We start from the raw sequence: 17,983 nt of genomic DNA, 5'->3' as shown, positions 1-17,983 counted from the left end.
GGAGAATGCCACATAACATACAGCATGTGCTGCTATGAACTGTCTGAAAGCTTGTCAAACTCTTCCGTGACTTGCCAGATCGTCAGATCTCTGCCCCATCGAGCATGTCTGGGATATGATGGGATGGCGATTGCACTGGCAAAGAATGTTGGTAACCTCGTCCGACAATTAGAGCGAATTTGACTGGAAATACCGCAGGACAATCTCCGGGGCTTTATCGGTGTTTCCCACGTCGTGCTTCAGCTTGTATCTAGGCTAGAGGCGGATCAATACCTTATTGAACTTTTCACTGTAACTCTGACATAATTTATTCAATTGTTCTAAGAATTTAATCATTTACTATTCTGTGCATTGTCTTCCTATCCACCAATTTTCGTCTCAATCGGATCACTCCTTCTTGGTGCGTCGATTTTTTTGTTATAGAGTGTATCGTCAGTCTGAGACGCTATATTTTTGTGTTGAAATAAGTAATTAATGGCCACAAAAATGAGTAAATAGGCTTTTTAGAACACCCGATGGAAAACAAAAATTGAAGTGCACAACTGGAACGTACGCACACCCCACATGCGAAATTTTAACCTTCTACAGCTTACCATTTTTGTGTTATGACTTATAAGAGATACATACGTACATCCAGCCGCAAGAAACAACGCAATAATTAACTTGTTTGGTACCTGAATGCGTTATTAAAAACTCTTTCAGGGGTGACTAAAATAGAAATTCATACTTTAGTTTAAGTAAACAATTTTATATCAAAACAGAAACGCCCTTTACTTTTGCATTAAAAAGTAAAACAGAAAAGGTATTTTTTTTTTCGAAAACATCGGCCAATTCCATCGGCTTTTCGATGTTTTTAAGGCCGATGGGCCGATGTTTCCTGCAAGTTTGCATCGGCCGCCGATGCCGATGCCGATGGCTAACTTGTTGAACCATCGGCGCCGATGCTTCGGCCAGGCCGATGCATCGGTCGAGTCCTACGACCCCGTGCAAACATGGATCTAAGAATCCAAAGGGGAGTGGGACAACTTTTTTTTTTTGAGCAGTTTAATGAAATATAACACAGTTTCTACGGGCGGAAATGAAAACATGTCTACGTTACCTATTACGCTAGCAAATAAATTTTAGACGCAATATTTTGAAAAATTGTGAGTGTTCTAGTTGAAATTTGAATTCCTATTCTTGCATGTCAAAATAAAGGAACCGTTATAGCCGAAAATACCAAACAAAAGGCTCTCTATTTTAAAATTCTGAATTTTTAAATGTTTTGTAAAAAGCGACAAATACTTCTTTTTTTGATGCAAATAGATATCAATCTGATAATACGATTATTTAAGAGTTATATTCTTGTTTTTTTAAATATCATTATTAACTTATGATTGTAATAATAGTAGTTATTATTTCAATCATTAAAAATAGACCTTTGCTGCAGTAAAACTTAACTTTTTTCAAAAATGTATGTGATGGAAGGAAATAAGTATTTCGTGACTGACTTGTTTTCAAAAAAAAAAGGGGGGGGGGAGGGATATATTTATTATAAAAGTTTACTAAAATTGCGTTATGCAGTGCTTTGACTACATAGAGCAATTTTAGTAAACTTTCATAATAAATACTTTATTATTTAATTCAAGAAATGTTTCTTATCCATTTTCAATCGATGATTTGCATTGAGCATTCTGTTCTACGTATTTTTCTTGAGTGATAAATTATTCAAGTATTTTGCATTTCATTTGAGGTAATTGAATTACAGTCAATATGAGTCAATAACTTTAGTCACGACAAGCCTCGTGAAGTATTATTTGCTGTGTTTTTCATTAATCGCAAAGTGATATTGTTTCAGAGATCTCTTATTTTAAGGAAAATTTTGAGTTTAATTAAACTGCTGAATTATTAAAAAATATTTTTTGAATTGCTAACATGAATGCAAGTTTTTCTCCAGGGAAAAATTATTTAAACGTATTTCATTGGGCTGCGTTCTGAAGAGAAAGTAGTGATGCCCCGCTTTCTTTTTATATGTCCTTTGGTAAAAATGGGCAATCATTTGATGTTAAAATCACTCGTACATAATTTTTCACAATGTAATATGAAAATAACTGTATTATTTGTCAATTCGATATTTGCCATGTTCCTGAATAGTATTTTGAATTTTTTGCTCAGTTTTATTTCAGTAAAATATTTTCCTCCTGGTTTGAAGTTTGCACTCATATTTTTGTCGCTAGGAAAGTAGCTGACTAAAGTCATAGAATTTTATGTTGATGTACGTGAAACTATATTAGTAATTGCAGTTAAAATTGCTGCAATTAATTTTTTTTTCTGATAACCATCAAACGATAGATGTTTTGGAAGCCAAGCTATAAATGAATAGAAACTTTTCATCATTAGCGCATTTACGAAATTTTTTCACGAGCTTTACAGATACACGAACTACGTGCCATTTGTTACTTTGCCCACGCAAAAGTTACTCAGAGATGGGCTAAATATTTAACAGGGGATCTTTTATAAGTGATGCACTGCATGAATAGAAGTGTGTCAGCAATAAAGTAATTACGGACCATGAATAAGTTTTTTAAAAAGCCTATAATAATACTGTACCTTAATTAATAGCTTCTGCTCATGCATAATCTATGTAATACTGTCGATCAATGATGTTTAGTAGATCCCTTAGAACTGACAGATTGCATGAGTAGAAATATTTCACCACTAACGTAGTGGAGAAAATGTGAGAAGTGTTTCAGAGAGACTATAATACTGATGTTCCTTCACTAATAGCTACTGTCCATGTAAAATCTACATAATAATGTCGGCAAATGTCACATAGAAGATCCTGTAGAAGTGATAGATTTCACAAATAGAAATGTTCCTACACTTACGTATTGGAAAAAAACTGTAAAAAGTATTTTAGAGAAAATATTATATTGTTGTACCTTAACTCTAAAAGTGATTGCTTATGATCTGCGTAAAAATGTCGTCAAATGTCAGAAAAAAGATCCCTTAGAAGTGATAGGTTGCAGGAATAGATGTATATAAAGAGCAGTTCTTCAACAGTTGTTAAAATTTTTGGTTTGATTGCGATTTAGATTACCTTTCAACAACTTAAAAATGTCTCGCTGCATGTTTCGTGCTCATTACGAGCAACTGTCAGAGTTTAAAAGAGGTCGTATCATTGGATTGAAAAAGACCGGTTGATCTAATCGGAGAATCGCTCGTTATTTGAGTCGAGGCGATGCGGCGATTCAAAGACGCTGTCAAGGATTAGTGGAAAATGGCAGAGTTCAGCGTCAGAGTGATGACAGAGCGCCGTGATGACAGAGTGATTGTCCGATCAGTCACAGCGCTTTCTTCGTCTCTATGAACCATCAGACATTCAACACAAACACCAGTGCCCATCATGACCATTTACAGACGGTTGGGACAGCGAAATCTACGCTCGCGCCGACCGTTACGCCACCTGCCACTGGCGCCTACACACTGCCGAGTCAGATTACAGTGGTGCATGACTCGATCAGGTTGGAATGATGCTTACTGGTAACGTATAGTCTTTTGCGACGAATCCCGCTTCCAACTGTGTCCTGACGATCATCGAAGAAGTGTTTGGTGACACCCAGGGCAGAGGGAGGATCCTGGTTTCACTTTTGCACGCCCAACAAGGCATTATGGTATGGGGTGCCATTTCCTTTGATAGCTAGACCCCTTTGGTCGTAATTAGAGGTATACTTACTACACAGCGGTACGTCGACGATACCTGTTTTGCTGCCGTTCCTTTTGCAGTACCTTAGCTTGGTTTTCAGCACGACAATGCCAGATAACATACGGCACGTGTTGCTATGAACTGTTTGCAAGCTTGTCAAATTATTCCGTGGCCTGTCGATTCGCCAGATCTCTCATCCATCGAGCATGTCTGGGATATGATGGGATGGCGATTGCATCTGGCAAGGAATGTTGATAAACTCGTTCGACAATTGGCGCGAATTTCGCAAGAAATACCGCAGGACACCCTCCGGGAGCTTTATCGGTGTTTGCCACGCCTTTCTTCAGTTATTATCTAGGCTAGAGGCAGGTCAACACCTTATTGAACTTGTTACTATAACTCTGACATAAATTATTCTATTGTTCTGACAATTTTATCATTTATATTTTGTGCATTGTTTTTCCATCCACCAATTTTCATTTCAATCGGGCCACTCCTTCTTCGTGCTTCGATTTTTTTTATTATAGAGTGTAGATTGTACGAATAGAAATATTCAATCACTTACGTATTGAAAAACATGTCAAGTTTTTAAATATAAAATTTATGTAAATTAGATAAATTTTCTTTAAAATGGAACTAAAAAATAACTAGTTATAACATTTAAAAATGCTTTATTTTTTGAATCAAAATTAGTGTCTGTATTTTCCTTGTTTAAAAGTCAGCAGAAATACAACCTAAGTATAGTATCTGTTAATAGATGAATAGAAAATATAGCCTGGCCCCAATAAGTTGACTTCAGATGAAATAAGGGGTTTAACATTTCCTTTTGTTAAAATAGCGGAAGAAAACCAGTTTGTGTACAAATAAGGATTATTTCCGTTGTGCCAATCTAATTTCTCCTGTTTGAACACAAACACAAGATCTTCAAAGCTCAACCAGCAAGATATCAGAGCAACCTATGCAAGAAACTTGATAAGAATACATTCCCGCATTTGTCCATCAGACATATAATTTGGTTTTCAAATGCATCTTTCGTGAATTGATCCAAAATAATATTTTGAAACGGTCTTCAATTTAAATTATATTGATATTTCGGGTGAACATTACAGCAGCAGAAATATTTAAATCTGGAAATGCCTGTGACTTAAAAATAGGTGAGACTGAACCCAGAAAATTTAGTTGTTATAATACTACTTATTACTTTTTTCATCATATGCTCTTCCTTACTTACACCAAAATTACATATCGTTTGAAGCTAAAAATTAATTTTATAAATTTCCTATTTTAAGTAAATTTTAGGAAAAGAATTTAAATTAAGCAGACCTTTCACTGTAGCATGCAAAGTTGTTTGCTTTTATTGTTTCGGCATTTAAAGTATATTTTTCTCTAAGAGACGGTAATTTATTATGAAATTTATATTTTGCTACATTAACAAAATGTTAAATAATACAAAGGAATTGCGTATTGATTTAAGATTTTGATTTAGTGTTTTCATGTATGGCAATGAATAAAAGTGATTTTCTACTAGCAATCAAGAGAGTTTTTACTAAAAATACGTTTAGTGAACTAAATCAAACGTAGAACCATATTGATTTCTCTAATTTGGTGGCATCAGCAGTTTTTGGTTTTCCAACTCAACGGTAAAAAAAAAAAAAAGTTATATAATATTTCACAATTCATGGTTGATGAAGATTATTTTTTTAAAAACTAGACGGCGAAGAGAACTTTAATTCAAAACTTGTGTTATCCTATAAAAGCAATTGTCAATGCCCCCCCCCCCCCAAAAAAAACAGAACATATCAATCATGAGAGACGATAAAAGAAGAATAAAAGTTAATTTTGTAAACAAGGGTGCTGCGAAATGGAATTTTTGTGGATGGATGTGTGATTAGCTTTTGCTGCATTGGTATTGACATTAATTTCGAAAAAGATCCGCCAATTTTAAAAAAATGGCGAAACAGAATAACCACCTGTGCTTTCTTGTCTCCATGTATTCTTAATGCAATATCGCTTATAAGTTCCACTGTGATTTCTGATTCAACTCCTATTTATGTCATGTTGCCATTCTGGAAAGTCATAATACTAAGCTGAAACAAGAAAAAGAAAAAAAATATGCAACCAAATATTTCTGTATATACTTTGTGCTAAGTTATTAGTTTCAAAGTCATCTCTGCACATTTATAAAACTTCATCCAAATCGAAGATGTTCGGGTGGGGACCACTTGCTCACTTGATGTGAAATGATACATATAATAGAAAAAAAAAAAAAACAATCTAAAATGAGAATGAGTACCTACCAATGAAACTTCGAGCTGATGAAAAGCAGCAATGCCAGTTTCTTAAGAAAGAAACTGTTTCAAAGTTTAAATGTTAAGAAAATTCACTATTGGTGATTGAGATGCATTAACACAATAAATCACTCTGCCGGTACAAACTGATGTTTGGAAAAAAGTGTGGTGGGGGTATTCTTGAAATAACCTATTTTTAGCATACACTGATGTTGTTTCTGGAATAGTGATTACGAACTTTACATTGATAATACAAGAAAATATTGCCCATTGCAGGTTGAATGAAAAATGATCGAAACAGCTTTGAGCTACAATAAGAATAAAGTGAAAAACCAACGTAAATAAAACACTTAATCTAAAGAAAATACAGCATATATCTGTTTCAAGGCTACAATTGATCCTCTTCATCAGTGAAAAAAACTAATTACGCAACAAGAAATTCATGCGAGAACTAAACGTCGCAACGTGGGCACCGATGCACCAAATGAGTCAATCAATATTAAATCATGAAAAGAGAAGACTACGAACCTATCAACAAATTACAGGTTGATTAACCATAACTAGTTATTTACCATGTTTCCTATTATATATTCGAATTTTTATTTTAACGGCATTTGTCAGCGTTAGCCTGGTTGTTGCACTTTCAAAAATGATCTGTGAGCTCCAAATTGAGTATCATTATTCACTCGAAATGAGTGGCAGCTATGAAACGCGTGCTATCAAAACCAAAACGTTTTAAAGAGGCCTTTCGCTGTAATTTAAAATTTTTAGTCTTAATGAAGTGTTTCTAATGTGCATGAAGTGTTCAAGTAAAAATGTTTACTAAGTGAAGGCACTTGGCTCCGGTCTTCATCACGTGATATCCGACGATTTTATTTCGCTGATTTTGGAAGAAGGTTTATGATCATTGCATTTTTCACTAAAAGCAACAGTTTTCAAAATTTGTAATGTATTTAACTAACAAAATAAGAATAACGAAAGTAACAACAAGTGAAGCAAAGGACAGTAAAACTTTTCGCGCTCAGTTAAATTCGGGGAAGTGCTCACCTATCACACCTGCGCTAAAAGGAACTCTTTGCTCGAGAATGCGGGACGAAGTACCATTTCGTTGTGAACGCCCAATACGCATATTTACTCTTCCTTAACTAATGGTCTTTAACTTTTAAAATTCACTAATCACCCGTAAATAAAGTCCATAACTTAAATAAAAGAAGTTGATAAATAATCCAATTCCTAGTAAACAATTCGAAGGGATCTGAGCCACTATTTAAGTATCAGAGTTAGATCATCTAAAATAATTGATCCCATATACCCTTTGATTTTTGTTGGAGTTTTAATTCTTTCTCTGTCGTAAAGTGCGGGCAAACTGCTGTATTTGTTTAATTATATGCGAATTTTTGTAGCTTGGAAATGCATATAAGCAGTTGACTCTGTGTGTGGACGTTGTTAGTTTTTGTGAGTTGAATGTTGTTATGTACATTGTAAATACGTTCACTTAAAGCTAATTCTTCAGAATAGAATAAATAAATATACACTGGTGGACAAAATTAAGAGATGGAAGGCATTTTCTCAAATATCTCGAGAAATACTGGATAAAAATAAATGAAATTTGGTATGGACATAACTTTTGGTAAGACAATAGTGTGTGCAAAGCAATACTTAAAGTGCTACTCATTGGCAAGAGTTATTGCCAAATGTCCAATGTGAACTGAACTTCAGGATGAAAGATGGAAATAAAAGTGAGGCTTGTATGGAGTGTGGCCGCCTCTAGTTTGGTGTGTAGTCATCTCTGATAGATAGACAGCATGTACAACGAGTATACATGCTGTTAATGAGAGAGTCAAGGAGTGCTTGTGGAAGACCCTCCCACTCATCCACCAGAGCGGTTTTTAACTCCGGAATGTCTCTGAGTGAGGGTTGGCATATCGCAATAGCTCTCCCATGAGCATCCCAAGCATGTTCATTGGGGTTGAGGTCAGGAGATTTGGCTGTCCAATCCATTCGATGAATATCTTCGTTTTCTAGATACCACTCAACAGGACAGCCCTATGTGGTCAGCATTGTCATCCATAAAAACGAATTGAGGGCCCACAGCACCCCTGAAAAGACACACATAGGGTTGTAGGATCTCCTGCCTGTACCTCCGGGCATTCACGGAACCTGTGTTAAACACATGGAGTGGTGTGCGGGCATCTTGCCTGATACCTGCCCAAAGCAACAATCCTCCAACAGCATAATGGTCCCTTTCCATGATATTACTGGGTTGGTATCAAATCCCAGGATCCCTCGATATAAATATCCACCCAGAATCAACTTGTAGACAGAATCTACATTCATCTGTGGAAAAAACATTAGCCCATTGGAGCTGTGTCCAGTGTTGGTGCTGTCTGCACCATTGTACACGCTCTCTTTTCTGGAAGGGAGTGAGAAGGATGCAAATGGCGGGTTTCCTGGCATACAACCCCCTTTCACCGAGCCTCTTGCAACTGTCTTGCTCGAAACTATAATGTTCCTGCGGCAGCAGCGAGGTCCCTAGACAGTTGCGTTGCTTAGACGTCCTCTGATGCTTGGCTATAAGTAACAAATACTGGTCTTAATTGGGCGTTGTTGTTCTCAGACAACCTTGTCCTGGTCTTCTGGACACTGTCTCACTGCTTTTAATCTGACTCTACAAATACGAAACAACGCTTGGACTTTCACCCAATTCCCTAGCAACCTGAGCTTGGGACTGTCCTGCTTCAAGTCTACTCACAATTTTCCACTTCATACCTTTGCCTTAACGATGATGTTCACTCACTTCACCCAAAAATCAATAAAAACAACTAGATTTTTCAAGAAACACCATACAAATCGTTACTGTTTCGTAGAGTGGAATGAGCTGAGAAGCGGCTGCAGACTTTTATACCTCAAAAAATGCTGCCTTAGCAACGCCCACAAGAATACCTAAATTAATCTCAGCGACACCAGCGCCATAGTGCTGTTATATAACAACCAGCTATCCAGGTTTTATGTAATATTTTCCGAGAAATGCGTAAAAAAAGCCTTCCAGCTTTTAATTTTGTCCATCAGTGTATTTTAAGTAAAAATGGAATTTATTTCAGAATTCGACAACACCAGAAGCAGCATTACGCATAAAATATCTTCTAAATATTTGAACAGTTTTTACACATTTATTTTCCTGTTTTGTGCTTGAAATTAACAACCAGCAACAAAACTCAGTACAGGGGCATTCCACTGCATTTTTGACATTTATGTAGAGTCCGTAACGTGACCTTTTTTGCCATAACTTTTTAATTTACTGTTTGATTAGCATATTATTTTATTTTGATCTTTTCCTACCAACACACCAGCTCAAATTAAAATAATATGCAAATCAAACGGTAAATTAAAAAGTTATGGCAAAAAAAGGTTACGTTACGGACTCTACATAAGGTCAAAAATACCGTGGAATCCCTCTACATCTCTTTGTAATTCTCAGTAGTTTTTAAAACACATGAAAACTATTTTCAGCATGGAATGTTTTCAGTCACGTGTGCACATTTACAAAGTCATTGTGACTTTACATTTTGTACATTTGCTTCATAGTCTCAATGCTTTGCTTTTTTAAAGTCGAGTAAGAAATTTCAGTAAAACATACTCATACATATACAGTGAAATTCCGTTATAACGAGTACCTATACAACGCAATATTATTTTCAACGAAGTAAATTTGCAATCCTGATTTACTTTCAAACACATTGCTTGAATTCCATTACTACAAAATTCCCTTTTCTACGAACAAAATTGCGATTTCTCAAAGTTCGCTTCAAAGAGATTTCACTGTACATAGTATATATTTTACGCTGTGTGTCTTCCATTCGAGTTCTCTCATACAAGCAATGACACAAGTTATATCACCATACAACCGAGTTATATAACTGTTCTCGGATTTGAAAACCACTACACAAATTACTAGTTTGAAAATTCCATAATCGTTTTATTAGCAAAGCATTAAAAATAAAATGATGATTAAAAACTAATTTTCCGCTATCAGTGGACATTTTCCCCCCGAATCCTTATCTGCATTTTCAGCTAGAAACAATGGCATTCGGTGCAAGTTCGATAAATTTATTTCATTTTCGACGAAAATTGTTCTTGTGATTTTATTAGTTTCTTTTTTCAGCACTACAACTTTGGACAGTAACAGGTAAGAAATGCTGTATTGTGTGTGTTATTATTGTGCATTTTGTATGTTTACATGATTGCTTAAATTATTCCTAAATTACCTTCCGTATGTGTTAAATTAAAGCAGTTACAAAGTAGTTTTGCTCCATTACCATAAAACCGTCAGTACTGAAAAAAAATTTCTTGTTTGTTTCACTGCTATTTTTTTCTGAGTTGTATCTACTGAGTAATATGTTCATTGTATAATTATACAGCGTGTGTCTGAGAAATATCTTTAGCATTAAAAGCATTAATAACGAAAATACTAACAGATATAATGAAATGCAGTGTGCAGTAGCTCTTAGTGTAGTATTTTATGCTATTAATACTTTGCGTAGAGTATTATTATACAAAACAAAACCTTATTGCTAATTATTTTGTTAGCTTTGTCTTTTTAAAACTATCAGGTAAAAATTCCCATATTTTTTTATTGTTATTGATCAACACTATTATTAGTATTATACTACGATTTCAAAAATTTGGCAACGGTTGCAAAAGTTTATACGTCATGCTTTCAATCTGTGATTAAAACTACTATTTTTTTAAAGTAAAAACCTACATTTTATCTAAAAATGGAGAGAAACTGTATTTATTCGATGGGAAATTAGCGGTTACACTGCCTACAGGGCGATTAAATGAAAAAAAAAATGATGAATAAAAAATCCTCTGTGAATTGTCGCCTAATCGCCACCTCAGAAAAAAAAATATTAATGATCTTGAAGTTTAATAAAGGCATTGACTAGTTGATTCTATCTTTTCCATCAAAATCACTATGCAACTTTTATGATTTTTTTTTTTCAAATAAGGCATTATACATACATTAATTAAAGTATTTAGGACTATTAATATTACCAACTTATAAATGAATATCGTTTCGCTTCCTTAGTAAAAACAGTTGGCCACTATTTCAAAAAAAAACTAGTCATTAATGAAATTGTTACTAACATATACTGACGACTAAAGAATTTCTCCAGCTATGAAACTGACTTCAAGAAAAATACTTACGGGTCGGATTGATAGACAAAGAGATTGGTAGAAACAATAAACAATGAACACGAGCGACCATCTAACAGTAATAGTAATTACTATTAATTATCACATCAAACTCATTAATTTCATGAGTTAAAGTTTTTCTTCTTTTTTTATTCTTTATCAAAGTTTAGGAATGTTTCAGTAGGTTTACAAAAGCTATGATGAACTGTGAGAGTAGATCTTACTGAATATTTCATAAAACAAAAATGGTTGACCTTTAGTTAACATAAAGTTAGCGAGAGTTGAAGTCAGCCCAAAGTTAGCAAGGCGTCGTAAATCCTGAGAACAAGTGATAACATCCTTTTTTCTTTGTAAATTGCGGAGAAGATAAGTTTTTTAAAATTATATACTCGTTAACGTCAATATTATCATTTTCGAGAAACTTACTGAATCTGAAATTTAAGCTAAACCAGATGAAAAAAAAAAAAAAAAAAAGAAGAAATACATATAAAAATGAAAGTGATGATTTCGAAAAATGTACAGAACTTCTAGTAGAACCATCCTCAGTGGACTTAATAATTTTTGACTTGCAGAAAAACTTCTAACTTTTTTACGAAGTCAATGGTGCACCTGGCGATGTTTTTCGGCCCGCGTATTTTTTGAAAAGCAATAAAACAAGAATGAGACAATGAGACAATTCAAAGATAATTAACCAAATACTTTTGAGCCGAACAGAAACAAAATAAAAAACCTACAAGTATGCGTGCATTTTTATGTTTCTTCTGAAACCCGTTTTCTTACAAGCACTCGGTTATAGCGAGCAAATATCCCGATCCTTCACGCACGCCCTAAGACTACGTTAAACTATATATATATATATATATATATATATATATATATATATATATCGTTTTAACTCTTAAGCTGAATTTTAAAAGATCTAAATGCTGCTTTGATTTATATTGTCTACATTTTGGCCCTTTTTTTTGTGTTTCATAATTTGAAATGAATAATGCATTCAACTCCATTAATGAACGGCACAAGATTTTACCCATTGTGCAAATGAGCAAAGCTCCAAAATAATTATTAAATCAACGTTCATAATACTTGTGCAAGTAATTCAGGTGGTAATAGATAACAAATTAATAATTCTGATATTTTAGTGAGAAATGAGCAAATTTCACATGCGAAAGCTGTTATAATAAAGATAAATATTTTGCTTAATGAACACTTAAAATAAACTCGATCGCAATAATTTAAACAGTAATTTGAATAAACGTACTGAGTAGAGCTGAGATGTTTATGTTTATGTAAATAATTACATTCTACAGTCCTTAAACTCTTACTTTTGCATTAATTAATAGCTTCTAATCAAGTGCATATTACCTGTTATTTACGCAGTAAGTTTATATGTAAGAATCAATATGACAGAGGGAAACTTACTGCTCTCTATTGGGGGTGGCGTGAGGGGAAGGGAAAACGTCTAAATATTTTTGAGGGGCACCTAATGTATCAGAAATGAGATTAAGATTATTATTTGTTTCATTTTATGGTTGTCTGTTATTTGAACTGAAACCTTTAATTTATAAAAATAATTAGAAGAATAAAGTTAAATAAGTTCTTCGCATTTGCTCAAAAATACTGAATTCCAAAAATACTGAAATATGACAAATTTAGTGTATTTATTCCGTATGTTAAGGAATGTTCAGTTATTTTCGAGAGAAAATGGTCTAATTAAAAATTGGATGAAATATTTTCTGTATTATATTCTACACCAATTAAATTTTTACTAAAATAGGAAATAAAATAGATTCAATAGGAAAGAAGGGTTATGAAAACCATAAATGAAATTTTCTAACATTTTTATGTTTCCAGCAAAACACTAAAACACATTTTTGTTCTTGGATCAATATACGTGAGCGAACCATAAAACGCCACGCAGTGCATTAAATGTTTCAGGTGATAAGATAATTCCGAGAGCTAGAAACTGCTTTGAACCGAATTAATGCCAACCCGATTTGATTTAAAATTAGAAATTTTCTTAAAAATGCAGCATTTGGCTGGGGGGGGGGCACAAACTAAGGAAATATTCAATTTCAGTCCAACACACTAATTTTGGTAGAAGAGAGGACTTGTCACACGATCTGTTATTGCTAGAGTCAGTTACATTGATCTGTGTCAGACAACGATGGCTTACCTAAGTGTCCTTCTATAAAATACCATCAGTTTTGTTTATAAAACGTAGAACTAAAGGCGTAGTAGTGGACGAAAACGTAGAACGTAATGTAATGCATTTGTTTACATTATTTTCAGAAATGGGGAGACTGTTTCTTAACACCTTTTTCTGCTTTTTGATACTTCATATTTCAACCCAAGGTAAGCTGATGTTTATGTGCTTTGAAATAAATGTTAATCTGCATTTTCTTTTATTGTATGCAATCTTTCATTTCCCTAATTTTATCCTCAGTCTACATTTGGGATGCCAAAGTATTACGTTTTTATCGAATTAAACATCTACAAACAATTTCAAAACTAAATGAAAAATAGTTGAGAACAAATAAATATTGAAAAAAAGTATTATAAAGCTGATTCAAGCTCACAAGTGGTCTCCATAAGTTTGAAAATAAAAAAAGTTAGGCCTCCCTTTGTTCTTAAGCTAAGTAAAAAGTGGCCGAAGTTACTTTTCTAAAACACACAGCATCATCTACACAGCTTAATTCAATTTACTAACGATCAAATAAGACCTTAAAGGCTACAGATCTGAACAAATTCTGGATTTAGGTTAATTTGCACTAGATATGAACCCAAGCAAGGCTGTTTGATTGCTTAGGCCCTAGTTTGGTTGCAACCAGGGTCCAAAGTTTTATTAGTTAAGTTTCCGAACTTCCTTTGTAATTAAACTTTTTTTAAGCTTTTTCTTACTACTGCAATGCGCCATGAGCCAACTGAAGGCATTCACAGCATAGAATAAATTCCCCCTCCCCTGCGTTGTAATGAAAAGAGACGTCAAATGTGTTGATAGAGCGAATAATGTCAAAAACTTCAAATTCCAATGCAAGCGCCATTGCAATTCTAGAGTCCTGGAAATTAATCTGGTCCAGACGATAAACTAGGATCGTTCACATTATTAGAATTTTATGACTTCTTGCACTTTTGTATTTACAGCTATACAACTAAACGGCAAAAGTTTCTTCAGCACCACAGAGGAGGAATATGACGAAAAACTTTCCGAATTCATCCGCGAAGTTTTGGAGAACTTCCGTGACCAAATGCCTGAAGGTATTCCGGACATTGGCATCCCTCCTATCGACCCCTTAGTCATCCCCAACATCGACGAGGACATCAATGACAGATTAGCCCTTCTTTCATTGAGGATGAGCAATCTTACCATCACTGGCATCCAGCAGTTTCGACTGGAGCTCTTAAAAGCTGATTTAGAAAAAGGCTTCGCAAATTTCAGCCTATCACTTCCAAAGCTATCCGCAGAAGGTTATTGCTACATGGATGGAAAAGTTTTGAAGATATTTCCAATTAATAGCGATGGTCCATTTTCAATCAATGTTACTGAGGTAAGGAGTATGTTTCAGTACATTAATATGTGATGAAAATATCTGCAAGTATCAGCACAAGGTAACAATTCTAGCTTTTTTTTCATGTCGTACTTCATCTTCATGTCGTTAGAATTGTGATCAAGAGCGCTCCGAACTTAAATTTTAGGAGGGCGGAAAGTCTCAATTTGCTGAATGGAACTTAAACTTTAGCCGAAGGTGAAAATTTTACCGAATTTAACTCCAAATTTCGCTGAATTATTATGACAGTTTTGCTTTACTTCTCATCTTCGTACACAAGCAAAAAAAAAAAAAAAAAATCAAATGAAATAGATTTTAGTGTGCAATATAAACTTGAAAATGCTGGTTTTATTCTTAAATCTCTGAAGATTTTCTTGAGGCGTAGCACCTAGACCCCACATTAGCTGTGAGTGCTTTTACCCACGTATACTATGCGCTCTATTATGATTACCACTGATTTAAGAAAACTTAATAGCGTAAAAACAGCAATTACACTGAGGTGACAAAAGTCGTGGGATACTTTCTGATATCGTTTCGGACCTCTTTTTGCTGGTTTTATTCTTAAACTTCTGAAGTATTTCTTGAGGTGTAGCACCTAGACCCCACATTAGCTACGAGTGCTTTTACCTACGTAGACTCTGCGCTCTATTATGATTATCACTGACTTCAGAAAACTTAAAAGCGTAAAAACACCAATTACACTGAAGTGACAAAAGTAATGGTATACTTTCTGATATCGTTCGGACCTCTTTTTGCTCGGTGAAACGCAACATTTTAACGTAGTAACTAGTCAAAAAGTTGTTAGAAGTTTTCTACAAAACAAATTTAGTTATGCTGCCACTATGGACGTCCTTAATTGTGAAAGTGTTGCCATTCCGGGGTTTTGTGCACCAACTGTTCTCTCGTTTATGCCTCATGAATCATTGATGAAATTCATGTCGGGTGATCTAGGGGACTAAATCATTTGCAGGAACAGTCCGAAATGTTTCTCTTGCAAATCACGACTGTTTGTGGCCAGGTGACATGGTAAAAAGCACTACCCAAAAATTACATCGTTGTTCGGATAGACGAAATCCGTAAATGGTTTCAAGTGATCTTTAAGCACCTGACATAACAATTTTCAGTCAGTCAGCTGTTCAATTAGACCTGAGGACTAGGTTCATAGAATGTAAAAAGTCCACATCGTTATGGAGTCAACACCAGATTGTAAAGTGCCTTGTCCCAAGAACTAGAGTTCAATGCTTCGTGGGCTATGAATCACTTTCAAACATTACCATGACCTCTTAACAGCTAAAATCGTGAAATAACTGCTAAAACCCAGGTTTTGATCGATACTATCACGAACCCTAGACGCTTCAGAGGATCTCATTCTGGTTGTGAAGATACTCGAGTCTGTCTTCTGCTGCCATAGCCCATTAAAGCCAAATTTCGCTACTCTGTTGCAATGGACACGTCCGTTGTGTGTCCCATAGTGATTTATGTGGTTATTTCAAGCAGTGTTGTTTGTGTGTTAACCCTGATAATTCTACACTCACGTCGCTGGTCTCGGTCATTAAATGCAGACGATTGAGTCATGATTCTTGAATTTGTAAACTGAGCACAACTACCATATTGTTACTTATCAAACTATATAAACAGTACTTTAATTTGAACCTCAGTGTATGTTACAATATTCTTTGTTAATATTATTCTTTGTTTAGTTTTCCCCCTAAACTGTCAAACTATTTAGTCGGTCCTGTAATTTGAGCCTCATTGTACAAGGAGTGATCAAATGAAAAGGTACGAAACGACATAAAAATGAAACAGTTAAATATTTGCATATTCCGCCATGGGAGAATGTAGCGAGACATCTCGGGATGCCATTGGAGACTCTGACTGGGATCGAAGCATGCGCAGGAGAGAACAAAGGCTCTTATAAAGAGCGGCGTCCAAATGATGCGGCAGTGCGTATGAGGACAGGATGGCATTCGCTTTGTAAAATTCCACGATGGGGAGCAGCGAAGTGTTGTCCGATTTCTGACAGTGGAAGATGAGAAACCGGCAGCTGTTCTTGGGCAGATGGTGACCGTTTACGGGGAGAAATGTGTCTCTGACAAGTCTGTCAGAGTCACACAAATGGAACTGGACAAGTTCAAATGGGAGACGTTGGACCATCTGCCCTACAGTTCGGACATGTCTCCCTGCGATTTCAATGTGTTTGGTCCGCTGAAAAAACACCTGAAAGGGAAGCACTTCAACTCGGACGACGTACTCAAGGACACTGTGAAGGACTGGGTCTCGTTGCAACGCACAGGAATTGTGGGAACAAGAAGTCCTGCGGCTTGTTCATCAGTGGGATCGTTATGCTCAGGCCTATGGTGTATATTTTGAATAAAGTCTGCATTTGCAAACACCGTGTCGTTTCGTTCCTTTTCATTTGATCACCCCTTGTATGTTAAAATATTTTTTGCTGATATTATTCTTCATTTAATTTTTTTTCTTTTCTGCAGGTTAGAATGAATGGCTACGGAGACTTAAATGTATCAACGAGTGGCGAGACTCGCCTGCATATGAATGATCTAAAGCTCAATCTTACATTCGGACAGTTAAAAATTGAGTTTAAAAGTCTTTTAGGTGGTGGCAGATGGACCGAAATGCTCCTGAATATTCTGACTGGATTCGGTAGAAACCTTTTTTATAAATTTCACGAAGAAGCAATGGAAAAATTGAACGATGCTCTGCTGAAACTTATAAACAAAGAACTCGACAAAGGAACTTTGGCAGAACTGTTAGACCAAATTCCAATGTCTGTTCCGAAAAAAATGAAAACAGAGTTTTTTCTCCATCGAATTAAAAATGTTTGAAATTTTTACGCAGTTTAAGTGAATTTATTAAAAGAGAGCAATACTTGATAACCCGTGTTTTCTTTTCCTTTGCAAATACAAACAATTACGATACATCCTTCGTGGCAAAATAAATTTTGTCTTTCAAAAAGCAATTTGGAAATAACTTCTGAACAAATTCTGCCATTTCTTTCTATTTTTGTTAATTTGGAAGTATTCTTAAACCTATTAAAGTCTGCTTGATACACATGAAATTTTAATTGAGCATCACCTTCTTAATCCCTGAAAAAATATGGGGAGAAAAGAATGTTAATGTACAACTTCTTTCGCAACAGGTGATAAACGAAATTATGCGTAAAAGTTCAAGACTTAAAATTATTTTTTATCGATTTGGCGAAAATGCAAGGCCTAGAAGAGGGCCTTAGTTTTTTTAGTAGCAAACCA

At 35.0% G+C, this 17,983-nt stretch overlaps 1 protein-coding gene across 2 annotated transcripts; it reads left to right on the top strand.

The window, feature by feature from the left end:
- The first annotated feature begins 10,096 nt into the window (after positions 1-10,096).
- Positions 10,097-17,601, top strand: LOC129234637 (uncharacterized). Of its 2 annotated transcripts, none has more exons than XM_054868671.1 (4): positions 10,097-10,159; positions 13,462-13,524; positions 14,314-14,717; positions 17,207-17,601. In XM_054868671.1, exons 2-4 carry the CDS (start codon positions 13,464-13,466, stop codon positions 17,558-17,560), a joined length of 819 nt encoding a protein of 272 aa, XP_054724646.1. In that variant the 5' UTR covers positions 10,097-10,159; positions 13,462-13,463; the 3' UTR covers positions 17,561-17,601. The 2 variants fall into 2 exon arrangements, with proteins under 2 accessions (XP_054724646.1, XP_054724647.1); XM_054868672.1 differs by having other exon boundaries at positions 17,212-17,300.
- Positions 17,602-17,983: the final 382 nt, after the last annotated feature.

The sequence above is a fragment of the Uloborus diversus genome, chromosome 1, assembly GCF_026930045.1.
Source record: "Uloborus diversus isolate 005 chromosome 1, Udiv.v.3.1, whole genome shotgun sequence".
NCBI classification, from domain to species: Eukaryota; Metazoa; Arthropoda; class Arachnida; order Araneae; family Uloboridae; genus Uloborus; species Uloborus diversus.
This window is presented reverse-complemented; position numbering and strand designations above follow the sequence as displayed.

Bases quoted from the DNA above. Each gene is read 5' to 3' on its own strand.
- LOC129234637 (XM_054868671.1), top strand. From the start codon at position 13,464: ATGGGGAGACTGTTTCTTAACACCTTTTTCTGCTTTTTGATACTTCAT. The intron at 13,525-14,313 runs GTAAGCTGATGT...TTGTATTTACAG, and splicing joins ACTTCATATTTCAACCCAAG to CTATACAACTAAACGGCAAA. The intron at 14,718-17,206 runs GTAAGGAGTATG...TCTTTTCTGCAG, and splicing joins TTTCAATCAATGTTACTGAG to GTTAGAATGAATGGCTACGG.